This window comes from Egretta garzetta, unplaced genomic scaffold (genome assembly GCF_000687185.1).
Source record: "Egretta garzetta isolate BGI_Z169 unplaced genomic scaffold, ASM68718v1 scaffold240, whole genome shotgun sequence".
NCBI classification, from domain to species: domain Eukaryota; kingdom Metazoa; phylum Chordata; class Aves; order Pelecaniformes; family Ardeidae; genus Egretta; species Egretta garzetta.
Genome location: NW_009258480.1, coordinates 649,986 through 663,564, shown reverse-complemented (window position 1 = coordinate 663,564; position 13,579 = coordinate 649,986). Strand labels below are relative to the sequence as shown.

Here is a 13,579-nt window from a genome sequence, read left to right as displayed (position 1 = left end):
GTTAACAGTTATACAACTAATGCTCACATCTATTGTCCCCAAATCTTGGACTACAATCTCCAGCTATTTTATGGAGAGCAGGTAGCACAGTAATTCATGTGTACTTAACAACATGATAAAAAATATATTCACTATCTACCTGATATCTTCAATATACAATATATTGTTACTAGCCTATTCATACCTGAATTAAGTAGGTAGTATTATTGCTCTGTGTTTGAAATTTGATGGAAAATTAAAATATTTGGCAAAACCTTGCTAAAACTTGCAAAATATTCTTCAAAGAAATACATTTTTACATCAGTGGGAAAATAACTTCCCCTTTTGCATATGTAACCTAAATTGTTGCATTGTAATTCATTTTATGCCAAACTGTGAAAATATTTATATTTTAAGTAACTCTTTAAGGTATATTTATTATATATTTGGGAGAAGAAGATACTTAATGCTTGATAAATAAATAAATAAATAAATATTTCCATCGTATCTCTAATCCTGCCTTTCATTTTCTTTTTCCAGATGGCAATATAAATCCATTCCATATTCATTGTGCGGACAGAAAATAGGCCGTGGCTTCCTGTTCCTGTAAAACATCTAACATAATGGAGTCTATCACCTGGTATTCTTGAGTATATGATCTAACAACATTTAAGCAAATAGGAATGTTATTGTCTAATATGCACTTAATAATTAGACACATACTTTGTTTGCCTCCAGTATTAGATTTAAAAGATTTGAGGATGATGAATCACTAAGTAAAGCTTGAATTTGAATCATCCATTGTAAATGGCTTCTAACTGAAACATACCTGAAATTGCCAGCCTTACCACAGACTCACAAGATGAAATCATGCGGCTATGTGTGTGCAGTGTGACTGCTGGATGGATGTAGATTACAGTAGCAGCAATGTACTCTAACTCATTTAACCTACTGTAGCTGCCAGGACAAATATGACAAAATAAGGTTGTGCTGTTTCTTTTACATTACAAACAATTTATCTCCTTCCAAAAATTGCAGATAGATGTTTTAAATGGGATGAATCAAGCCATGGGAATACGCATCTTGCATATCTGAATGGTTTAGACTAGATATCTAACTCCATAGTTAGGTACCTAATTAAACCAAGAGGAAACGTATCACACCAAAGGGTTAAATTAATTTATACACACCCATATGCTTTACATGCAAGCCTAAAACATATATGCACATAAATCAACAATTTTTAAGGGCAGCTTTTCAAGAGAAGATACATTCACAGAGTTAGAGCAGCCCCACTTGGATTATACAGATTAAAACACAAATCATGTCACTGCACCTAACTCCAAAGGTACAGATCTTACACTTACAGGTGAAGTTTTTTTTCCATTAAGCTTTTTATGTCCATTTATTGTGCTAAAGATAGACCTTTAAGTTTCCTTATGTTTCTGGCTCACCATCTGTAAATTCTTTTCTTGCTAAAATGTACACAATACACTAAGACAGATTCTATGTATTTTTATTGTATTTATATAATCTTCTTACTTTAAGAACAAAATGAACCATGCCTTAAAAATGCATTGGACATTTCAAAAATTTTCTTTTTTATATTTAATAAAATAATAATGGAAAACAAACTCATATTCATTCATTCAATGCACATTGAATGCACACTAAGAACATTCAATTTCCATTGTGGTCGGAGGGTGTACTACTTGTTTCTAGCACAATGTACACAATCTGCATACTTTTCTGACAACCTGACTCCATTCTTATCCTCTTTCAGTGTTCTTCATTAACTCTCAAAATTAACTTGACAAAAGAGGCAAATGAAAAGACATGTACCAACCTCAATTAAGTCCAATCAGAGGATTTTCAAACCAAAATAATGTTCTGCCAATGAGCTAAACTAACATAAAACAGCATTTACAACAATGTTGCAAATGTTTCCTTTCCATACTGATAATACATCATAAAAAAAAAAAAAAAAAAAATTACTTTGCCAATTGTATTTCTGATTGCATATTACCTTAATTAGGTTTATCATCTCTGGGATGAAATCCACTTCTGTGCCTTCCTGATACCCTTTACATAATGAAGCCTCAGTTCTGGCTAAGTTCTGTCACAGATAACACTGATTTTTATGTACTTTTGAATGAAGCTTAGTTGGGTGACTGGAGAAAAGGAATTCCATACATTAATACTGAGTTCTTGAAGCTCAGATATTAGAATTTACTTAATATCTTTCTGTTTTCAAATGCTAGTACAAGATCCTTTGAAAACCTTACATTAATAAAATGGTGTTAAAAAGAGAAATGACAACAGGGCAACAGAGTTGAAAGAATGCCAAAAAAAAGGAAAAGGACTGTGAACTTTCTGTCATCTATTGATTTCACTCATACAGCAAATACTTCTTCCTATTGTTAATAAATATTTGTACATCCTCAGTATTGCATGATGTTCACTCTATACTTCAGATAACTGAGAAAATAAATCAGAAAACTGGAACATCATACTCCTAATCTAATTAGTTGTCATGCTCAACTAAATTGAATTTCATTAAATTTCTCAATTAAGTGATTAATCTTTTAAAAATATTTTTAGCTTTTATACAGTGTCCTGTGATACAGTCAACTTTTCTGTCTTTATGCCAAATTCTTGTAAACTTATACAGAAGAAGTAGAAGATTTTGTCTTAAAAACCATAGTTTTATAATTACCTGGAAAGAAATAAATAGTTTTCAAAATGTACAAATAATGCTCACTTTTCTTGGAAGTCACGTGGGTTTTAAGTAATTCTCTTTTTGGGAAGGAAAGGTGGGCTGACTTACTTACTTTTTATAAAAGTCATGGTACAAGTTGGATTATTGTCCCTTTCTCCTGAAATTAGTGTCTTGAGCCTTTATACAGTTGGCCATACAAGCATTTGGAGCAACCTTTGTGGTTTCACTCCATTTTGCTGACAGGTAATCATTATTTGGACAATGCAGTCCCACTGACTTTGAAGTGGTTACTTGTATGAGAAGAGAGTAAGGAGCAGAATAAGATTCCTGCCTATGGTAACATTTTGATATTTCAGATCATCCTCTATCTCCTCTACCTCCCATTCAGCAAAGTATTGTTTAATTTAGTAATTTCTCAGCTCCTGGTTAAAAATGCTATAGCTAGATATTCAGCCAGACATTTCCATTCATTTTAATTTTAGATGAAGAGTTAAATCTTCCATGTTTTAAAAAATGTCAGTCCATACATGTCTGCCACATTTCTTAAATGAAAGTAAGATATACACAGCAGTGATGATAGATTCAAGTTATTAAAAGCAAACGTTTTACTTTTATGCAGCTAAGTATTATCATCAATACTATTTGCTTCCTATTCCATTTTGATGTGAGGTTGTCATTTGGGACATTCTGCTACTTATGATCTGTCCTTGCCTATCTTTTTTTCTTTCCAAATGTAAACGGAGTTTGAATTCAAATCAAGCAGTACTGAAATAATTCTAGTGTGATACAGCTTTTAAGCTGCGTAACAGTTCTAGATGCAGTGAGTTGTCTAACAGAAAACACGTTGACAACATTGTTTGCTCCAATGTGTGTCTTCACTGGCAGAAAAAAAAGTTGTATGTGTACCTTCCAGTATTTGCAAAAACTACTCTTTAAAGGATCTAATACATAATAATAATAATAATAACAACACCAATAATAATAATCATCATCATCATCTCAGACCCCTGCTGTTTGGCTTCATTTGTTTCTTCATTCTGTTGCTTATTTACAATAATTCAGGGCTATCATATAACACAGAAATTCAAGCAAAGACACAAGGAAAAGCTGAAAATGGTATAACTGACAGAAAGATGTCTGTGAATACAAGGCAGTTATTCAGGAATTGAAGAGAATAGTGGATTTTAACTTTCCTGTATATAATAAGCAGACTGAGTCTACCTTCATTGCCAAAATTCTAAGAAATCTTGTCCCAAAATGTCATGCCTATCAATAAATTGCTTGTCATTTTTTAAAATGCACAGTCTCCATAGCAACTAGACATTTTCCCAGTTATATACATGTTTTATAGCTTCCTTGTAGGAAAAAAGAGCTCTGATTTAAATTTTATATTTTTTGATTGCCACTGAGAATTGATAATTCATTTTCTGATAGCATAGCTCATAAACTACACTTATATACCTTATGGTGTATGTTCAATCTATCTTTTTGCTCTAACAGAAAGGAAAGCCATTTGCTGAGGCAAGTTGATATAAAATTTATTTTACTGTTAAAAGTATTAATTTAAATAGAAGTATAGATGATGCCATTATGCAGAGCAGAGCATACAAATTAATTTATGTGCATCAGGAAAACAAAATAAAATCTTAAACATATGCATTTTAATTGTAACCAGTGCTGGATCTCAGTGTTGAACAATTAACCATTATTTCACCATTTTAAAATATCAGTGGGAAAGTGTCAAAGAAGATGAGTCTTCCATGTTTACAAAAGATTTTGTCTGTGGCATACTGTGTGCTTTTGTGAATTATTTATCTTCTAGCTTAAACCTGTCATGGTATGAAATATTGCAACTGTGATTCTGCACGACAGACTAATGAAACGCTGAATAAAAGTCCACACTGCAATGACTTTTCCACAGAATTTTAGGCTCAAGAACTTGAAAAGCTGCACATGAAATAGCTTTTCTTTTCACTCCTCCAAAAACTAATCCAGGCCAATGAATTACCTTCTACACACTGAATATGCTATTCCATTGTTTGTGGGGTTTTCTGTGTTGACCTGGTTTTAGCTTTTTTTTTTTTTTGTAAATTGTGCTCTATTATAAGATCTCATATACTGTACTGGATGCCAAATAGTTCCTGAAGAGGTTCCACTCAGCAAATATGTGAATGCTGTATTTCACATTGAAAGTTGGAGCCATAGGGAAGATTATGGAAGATGAGTTTTGTTTGTTTTCCTTAGGAAAATCACTTTAAACTATCTTATGTCAGTAGCTTTGCTGGAGTACCCCTTCATTCTCCAAAAATCTTGTTTCGACTCTGTTGTGAGTAATCTCTGACAAATCTACACGTCATGATGCACATTAACAAGTGATACTCAAGATGAAATCTGGTGTCTATCCACGAAGGCCAGCATTTTTGAGGGACCATCTTGTCAGTGAGTGATCCCTACAAAATCCTTATCAAGCACTGCAAGCAAAGTCTCTTTTCTTAATACAATGACTTCTATCAGGACCCAAAAAATAGAGTTATAGGTAATATTTTCTTAAAACCTATCTTAAAGATATCTTAAAGAGCTCAGCATTAAAAATTTATGGCTAACCTTCTCTGCAACTTTTCTTGAATATATTGTGATGAGATAGAGATGAAAGCTGTTAGATAAAACACATTCATTATGTATCTTTCAAATTTCAGACTGAGACAAATAATTGAGTTTAGAAAAGTTAGGCTAATTCAGTTGTCAAAATTACTTTGACTTTCTTAATGGTTGTTGTTGGAATAAATTTAGTAATGATAGATTAAAGGTAGAGTTTGGGTCAGAAAAAGCATCCGTATTAATAACTTACGAAAACAAAATACACCACTCCATAATTCAAACAAAGGTGAGCTTTTGGCTGTAAGGAATTCTGCTGCCTATTGCAGAAAAAGCATCCGTATTAATAACTTACGAAAAAAAAATACACCACTCCATAATTCAAACAAAGGTTCATATTTTAAAATTTGAGCTTTTGGCTGTAAGGAATTCTGCTGCTTATTACTGTAGGAGTATCACTGGAAAAAAGTAGCTAAAATGGAAATTCTTATTTTGGCCCATTTGATGTATCATGTCATCCTTATTTTTGAATGGTTACGACCAGGTATGTTTTTTAATTGTCAACACATAAGCATTAATATTTTCCATATTCACAAAAGTGGATTAAATATTTCCATGATATATTCTGGCCTAATTGTCAAAATGTTGTTTAAACACAAGAAAAAGAGTAAAGCTCTATCCCAAGGTAGGACAGCCAAAGAGCTTGAGAAAAATGAAGGATACTCTATCATAATCACATCCCCAACACATCACTGAATCCTTGTATGCATGGTTAATCATATCTAAACATTGATTTTCCCTCTTTATGTCAACATTTTTCTTTTTTTTTTTTCCATATAAGCACTGTGAAAGGGTCAAACAGAATTTCTTAATACTGTTCTTAGCATATTAGTGTGTAAAGAAAATGACCATTTCTTAAACTATTCCAAGTAACTATGCAGAACAGTGGGCTTTTTCCCCATTTCCATGTCTTGTTTTGGGAATTCTGTCTTTATTTCCAGAAATCACAAAATTACACTTCCATCCAGGATGTCAAAGATACGAAGTACAGAGCATTAAAATTTTAAATACTTTATTGTAGTAATTTTAACTCTCTACATGTTGACATTTGTGTCATAAACTAGGAAATATCAGATTTGATGGAAATCGGAAGACATAATCTTTCCAGTTTATCTAAAATGAATTAGCTAGGTCAAAAGCATATGCTTGTAACAGCTAGAAATAAACCAAGAATTGTGCAAATGTGTTTAATTTTTTTCTGAATTTTCTAGAGGAATAAGAAGACATTCCCATGGCTTAGGAGACAATACTTTAAAAAACTATGTATTTTGTAGTAGACTATGCACCTCTATGCTATACATAAGAACAAATTAATTGGATATTAAGGGAGTTCAGTCATCATGAGTATGGCAGATGGATACACAGCAGTTCAAGCATTGTCTTAAATTTGGATAAAATATTTTCAGAATCAACATGAAGAAAGATTAATAGATACCCATCCCTATCTCCCGGCACCTGTTATTTGATGAACTGAAATGTGAGCAGTGGGTCAGAATAAAGTCCTACTTATCCAAGGATAAATCTGAAGCATGGATATTTAAAGAACAAATTATATTCAGTATGTGGCATATGGCTTACAAGGAGTCAAAGTGAACAACAATCAGTTGTCATCATAGGTGTTGTTTAATAATAAAATGATATAAAATAATTCATAAATCAAGGGAGATAAAACAGTGCTATAAAAGTCCCATCATTGTGTGGGACAGAAGATTCATCTAGTCATCAGAAAAAATGGTAGGATGGGAGTGGTTTTGCTGGAGGATCTGGGAATCTACAAAAACCAGACAGACGCATGCTGCTCTAATTTAATTCCTCAGGAAAGAGTATGGCATTGCCTCATGATGCAGAGAAGCCAAGAATTATGAGAGAAAGGCACATGATCTTGGATGAAAAGAAAACTTAACTGGTACCACTAATACATTTGGCTAGCATCAGAGCAATATTCTAAGTCACACATCGGTTGTCACAGTGAAACAAAAATAAATGAACAACAGTAATTTCAAAAGGTAATGATAAATATAAACATATTGATAAAATAGTGCACTATAAAATTATAAAAAGTATAAACAAACCCACCAGTTTAAAACATCTTTTTCACATTAATATGTTTAATATAAAAGCCATCATAAAAATCATCCAGATTTCCTGAAAGTATCCTACCAACAAAAAGGCATGAATGAGACCAGATCTACTTACCAAATTCCTTAGGAACAGTGATAGAGTAAACACAGTTGTGACCAACACTATAATTCTTGGGGTAGTTTGGTGATAATACAGTGCCTTCAGAGCCTGTTGACCGGCTTCCACAGGGTGCTGGAAAGTGAAGATAATCAGTTTTGAATAATATAATAACAGAAAAAAAATCACTTTAAAGTGATTTCTTGTATGTTTGTATATGCTATTACAGTAAATTTCATTACAATTGTACACTGGATTAAATTTGTATATCCTGTATGCACAAGTTTCCCGTAAATCAAAACAAAATTGATGGCACTCTGCAGTTTTCCAGATCAATTAATGTTTCCCTTTACCATTTATCAAGCATCTTAACAAAATAGTGATGCGCTTTATACACAGTATGCTATTATTCACAGCATACAAAACTATTATTCATTCATGTGATGCTTTATACTCTGATAAAAGCATAGATTATGCAGCCCTTCTGCACACTAGTAAATTCTTACTCATGCCAATAGACTCATAATTCAAAATAATGTATAGAACTACTGAAATAAGAAAGTCAGGATTCCTTGACTGAACACGACATATCACTTATTTATATCTCAGTTATTTATAACATTATATACAAAGTTATGAGCAAACACTTTTATTTATCATACAAACATCATGTTTATTCTACCATTAATAGCTATAATACTTGATAAAATGGCAGATAAATAACAATGCTATATACTACAACAATGTATTTTTCTAAGGTTAAGGATAGAAGTTAGCATTTGGCATTATTCAAAACTGTCAAGCAAGAAACAGTGCTTTTTCTCCTTTTTCTTCATCAGATGTTCAGGTGCATTTATATGAAAGAGTAGTAAGTGTTAGTGTTTCCCTATATCTACTACTTGATCTCATACACACTTCATAATTTAGTAGTTTAATCTACTGTCAGAATATTTCTTCTAATCACTTTGAACTATAAAGCATTTTTATGAGTTCAATGTTAACATATCTATTTAACAAATTTGTTTCCTCTGTTAAGACATGACTTTCTAAAATAAGTACTATTCAACGTTTCATTTGGTAAACACACAAATTTTTTTTTTGTGGTATACTCTCAAAACATTATCTTCTGAATTATATTAAATAAGAAAAAGATGGTTTTCTTACTATTATTTCAGAAGATTTTATCTTATTATGTGTCATGCTAAATACAAGATATTTATTAGTGTAGCTACAAATCATGTGTTTTAACGCTACTTTTAGTTAATTCACGCAAAATTAATGGTAGAGTGTATCATGAAAGGAACATATCTTTTAATGCTAGCAACTTATGGCCCTATTGCTTTGAGCATGGATTTCTGTTTTTGCATTAACATGGGTTCCTTTCAGTATGGTACAGTTGCAGAGTTTGACAGACTGTGTACCTGAAACAGAAGCAGATGGTACCTATTGCTCCAGTCTGCATGCACAATTTGTAAGTGATTTAATGTGCTAGTGTGAAAATCATGGCATTTGAAATAGGTCAACAGAAGGATGTTGACTTTTGTATGTGTGTGTGCGCACATGTGGTAGACATGGCAAGTATATTAGAGATTAGTAAATCAGTCAGGACCCCGAACAGGATACAGTCTTGGCAATGCTCAGTACAGCTTTACTGATAGGCACCCACTCTGAGATATGGAGTAAGTGCTAGGACTAATATACATACACGGAATATTTTTCTCCATGGCTAAAAGAATAATCTCAATGTCTTCCCTCAGTTCACTGTCATGTGAAATATCAGAAATTCATGCTTTCTTGTGAACACATGTTTAGATAATAGAATTATTGGTACTGTTTGCCAAGAAGCAATAGAGTCTGGGCTAGCCTCACATCCAGGGACTTACTTGCCTTGAGTTATTTGAAAAACACAAACTAGAAACTCTTCACCAATTGAATGTGGTAAATATTTTTTATAAAAACAGATTTGCTTACCAGCTTGTAAGTACTCAAGATTTTCTATTCCAGTTTTTGTATGGAACAGAAGAGAATATGGAAGAATATAAGCAGCAGAAGCACTGAAACTAGAGAAATAAGATTGCCAAAAAGCATTTTAATTCTCCCTAACACCATTTCCTTCTTTACTGTTTGTGAGTTGAATAAAAGAGCTACTGCAACAAAGACCAGTAATACTGTCCACTCCAGCATTCTTATCATTATTATACTTCCCTAATCAGCAGATTTACAATAATGTACAATTCAGGGTAAAATTACAATTCCACTGAAGTCAATGTAATTGACACCAAAAGGGGCAGAATTTCACCTTTAATTTTTAATAAAACTTGAAATAATAGCACACAATAGCAATACTGAAAATTAAGTTAATAGCTATGTGTTTAGCACTCAGCATATAGTGGATCATTACTTATAAAGTCCAGAGTTTTTATACCCCTATTCCTTTTATTCCTTCAAGTTATGTAAGGAATTGTGATTTTACAAAAATACTAGTATGCTCTAAACAGAACAAAGGAAAGAAAAAAACCAATAGTTTCTTTTAAACAAACATACATTTCCCCATAAATTCATTTAACTTAACATGAATATTTTTCAAATAAATAAAAAAAGAATTTACTGCAAATTTTACAAGTTTTCATTCACTTCAGTGCAATGTCTTACACTAGAAAAATTGATACTAATAGTTGTGTATCTAAAATCAACAATGATTTTTGAGTTATGACTTTACTAAATATGTAACACTGTTGATGTTGTGTTGATGTTGTAACACTATATAATGTCAATAACATAGTGTAATATCAAAGTGATGTCACCAGGACTTTTTTTTTAAAGCGAGGAAAACAGAGAAACTAATTATGTTTGTGTCATACACAAGAATTTAAGAAAGCTAGTACACTTTCAAATTGGTTTTGATTCTCTGAGGTAGAATTATTATTTGACTATTTAAATATCTAGCCAAAATATTTTATAATATTTGAAAGGTAGTATCACGGCTGGTATAAAAATAATTGCACAAAAATATTTTCATTGACAAATGTACATAGATTTCTAAAAGTGATTAAACCCAGAAATTTTTACAAATTAAAAAAAAAGAAACCAAACAAAATACAATTAAGGACCTTCAAAAATCTGAGAGTTCTCATTAATACTAACATCTGATTAAAACAACTTCAATGTCTCTAAAAGGTGAAGGTAATGCCATTTTCTTTTTATAATTGATAGTAATTAAGATGTTTATGTGATACATTGTCTGAAACATCTAAACGTTTTCCCCACACATTGAATCCCATGAAAGCAATATACCTCTGCACTGGTTATATAGCGGGCACATATCTGGACACATAAGAGGACAAGAGACACAGTACAAGGCTGGTAGCAGAAGCAGGATCTCCTGCAGGGCTCCTTCAGTTGCAGTCTCTCAACAGACTTGCCTGCAGCTTATGCTACAATGTGCTCAGTACAGATTGGACTTAGAGGTGAACTTTTTGTCACTCTGACATATGTAAAGTTTAATTTGCAGCAATAACGTAATACTTGCATTGAGTATTTCATAGTAATTTCTTTCACTTGGTGTTCTCATTCTGGCCTTTTTAACTCTGCCTTTTCTGAGTTTATTGTTTCCCTTATGGTGTCTCCCATTGTTTTCCAACTGCTGCTGCAATGACTCTTTATCCTCACATGAATTCACATTCCTAGGTCTCAAAAACAAATAGTATAAAGGAAAGTTGAATCAAGATGTAACCACACACTGACCTTTGCAATCTGAGAAAAGGTTTAACTTCATAAATCATTAGTTGGTAAATCATTTAGTTCTTAGAGTAGCAAGATTGCCCACTAAGACCTTTGTGAATGTATCAGGAAGGAGGATGAGGGCTTTTTTATATTTTAGTAAACCCAGAGTTCACTGACTATATTTCCTTCCTTACATTTTGGGAAATGCTTACTTTAAAATGCCAGAAGTTTCAGGAAGAGGAGATTCTACCCTGACCATCACTAAACATTACTAACCAGAAATCAAAGTTGGATCCAGGGACATGAAACCATAACTAAAGTGAATTTAAAAAAAAAAAATTATAAAATATAAGACATATTTTTACCTCTGGAAAATATCTAGTATTGAGTTGTTTGATTGGATATAATAATTTCACTGCCACGATTCTACCCATTGACATTCACTTACGCTTATTTCAGCTATGTAGGTCTCATTGCCTTTGCATCAGTATTACAGTGCAGTGATTTATTTCATTTCCTAATAACTACAAAGTTAAAAACTGAAAGGTTGTGAAAATCAACATGTCTAATTATTATGCTGTGCATTGAAAGGTCTACCTACAGTAAAAATTCTAACAGACTCATCACACCTACAAACGTAAACTGTGTTATTTAAGACAAAAAAAGGCAACAAATGCTTAGCACCATTTCCCCAGGAATGAAAATAATCCTGCAGAATTAAACAAACCAACAAACCAACCAACCAAACCAAAAAAAGTTCAAAAGGCAAATGATATCATCTAATGTAATTCTACAATAGTATTCCAGTATTTTTTAATAATGTTTCCTTAGGCTCTGAAATATTATGCTACTTTCTGTATTTATTTTTTGCTTTAGTTTATTCTCTGACATAAAAATACTACTCTGTATGCTGTCCATGTCCTGCTTTCCAGGATCAGCAACAGAACACTAATAGGAAAGAAGTGCTCTTGATTGTGGTAAGAATGTGGTAAGAATCAGCGTGTTGATGCATTGCTGTTTCCTTGAAACATAATTAAGCATTAATAGCAAAAAAGTTCCTTTTCTGTGTGTGCTGAATTTATTGTAATGGTATCTTCTCATGTAAAATGGCAGTCTCTGCAGCCCTTGAAAAAGCCCTATCATAACAACAACAAAGTATTACCCACTGTGTATCTTAAACTGGTAAGCTTTTTTTATCTGGAAGATTACCCATCTTGATAATTAATATTCACGCGCCTTTGTCAAATAACTAAATTCTACCTCTTTATGGCAATGCATTAGTAAATAGAGAATACAATATAAACTGCATTACCATCAGGAGTGACACCTTTTCTCACATTTCAGCATGCGCTAGTTGTAAAAGAAATGCAGATAATCACCACAGAGAGGCAAAATCACGTAGCAGAAGCACAGAACCCTGTATTCTACACCTAACTACTGCTATAAAGTAAAATTTTCTATACCTCCAGCAAAACATTACAGGATTAAAAGCCCCTGCCATGTGCTTATTGCTCCATCATGCCTTTTCAGTTTAACCGAAAGGAAGAACCCACAAGGAAAAACCTCACTAAAAGAACTGCGAAGAATGGACTACATAAGTATAAGAACCAATCTCAAATTATCTTCGTATTTTGAATAAATGAATATTCTTACTACCAATATTTTTCTGTAGCCTGAAGATTTCAACTCCTACTACTGCTTTCAGATTACCTACTTTCTAGTTCCTGCAGTTAAGATCTAATAGAATTTATTTGTAATTGCAGATTTAAGTGCCATATTGCACCATTCATTTTTAAGCAGCATTCCTCAGTGGAATCAATAGGGAATACTGCTTAACAATAAATGGCAAAATATAGAATCATAGAATAGAATCATAGAATCACTTTGGTTGGAAAAGACCTTTGAGATCATCGAGTCCAACCTTTAACCTAACCCTGACATCCCACCACTAAACCATGTCCCTAAGCACCTCATCTATCCTTCTTTTAAATACCTCCAGGGATGAGGACTCTACTACCTTCCTGGGCAGCCCATTCCAGAGCCTGACAACCCTTTCCATGAAGAAGTTTTTCCTAAGGTCTAGCCTAAACCTGACCTGGCACAGCTTCAAACCATTCCCTCTCGTCCTTTCAGGCAGTTGTAGAGGGCAATCAGGCCTCCCCGCAGCCTCCTCTTCTCCAGACTAAATAACCCCAGTTCCCTCAGCCGCTCCTCGTATAACTTGTGTTCCAGACCCCTCACCAGCTTGGTTGCTCTCCTCTGGACATGTTCCAGCAATGCAACATCTTTCCTGTAGTGAGGGGCCCAAAACTGAACACAGTATTC

The 13,579-nt window shown here is 33.1% G+C and overlaps 1 protein-coding gene across 3 annotated transcripts in view; it reads right to left on the bottom strand.

Moving 5' to 3' along the window:
- The window catches only part of CSMD3 (CUB and Sushi multiple domains 3), a 699,407-nt gene that overhangs the window by 165,728 nt on the left and 520,100 nt on the right, over positions 1-13,579 (bottom strand). For all 3 annotated transcript variants that reach the window (XM_009643918.2, XM_009643926.2, XM_035899525.1), the window contains one exon: positions 7,550-7,666. In XM_009643918.2, coding sequence (XP_009642213.1) covers positions 7,550-7,666 — 117 coding nt within the window. The remainder of the gene's footprint in view (positions 1-7,549; positions 7,667-13,579) is intronic.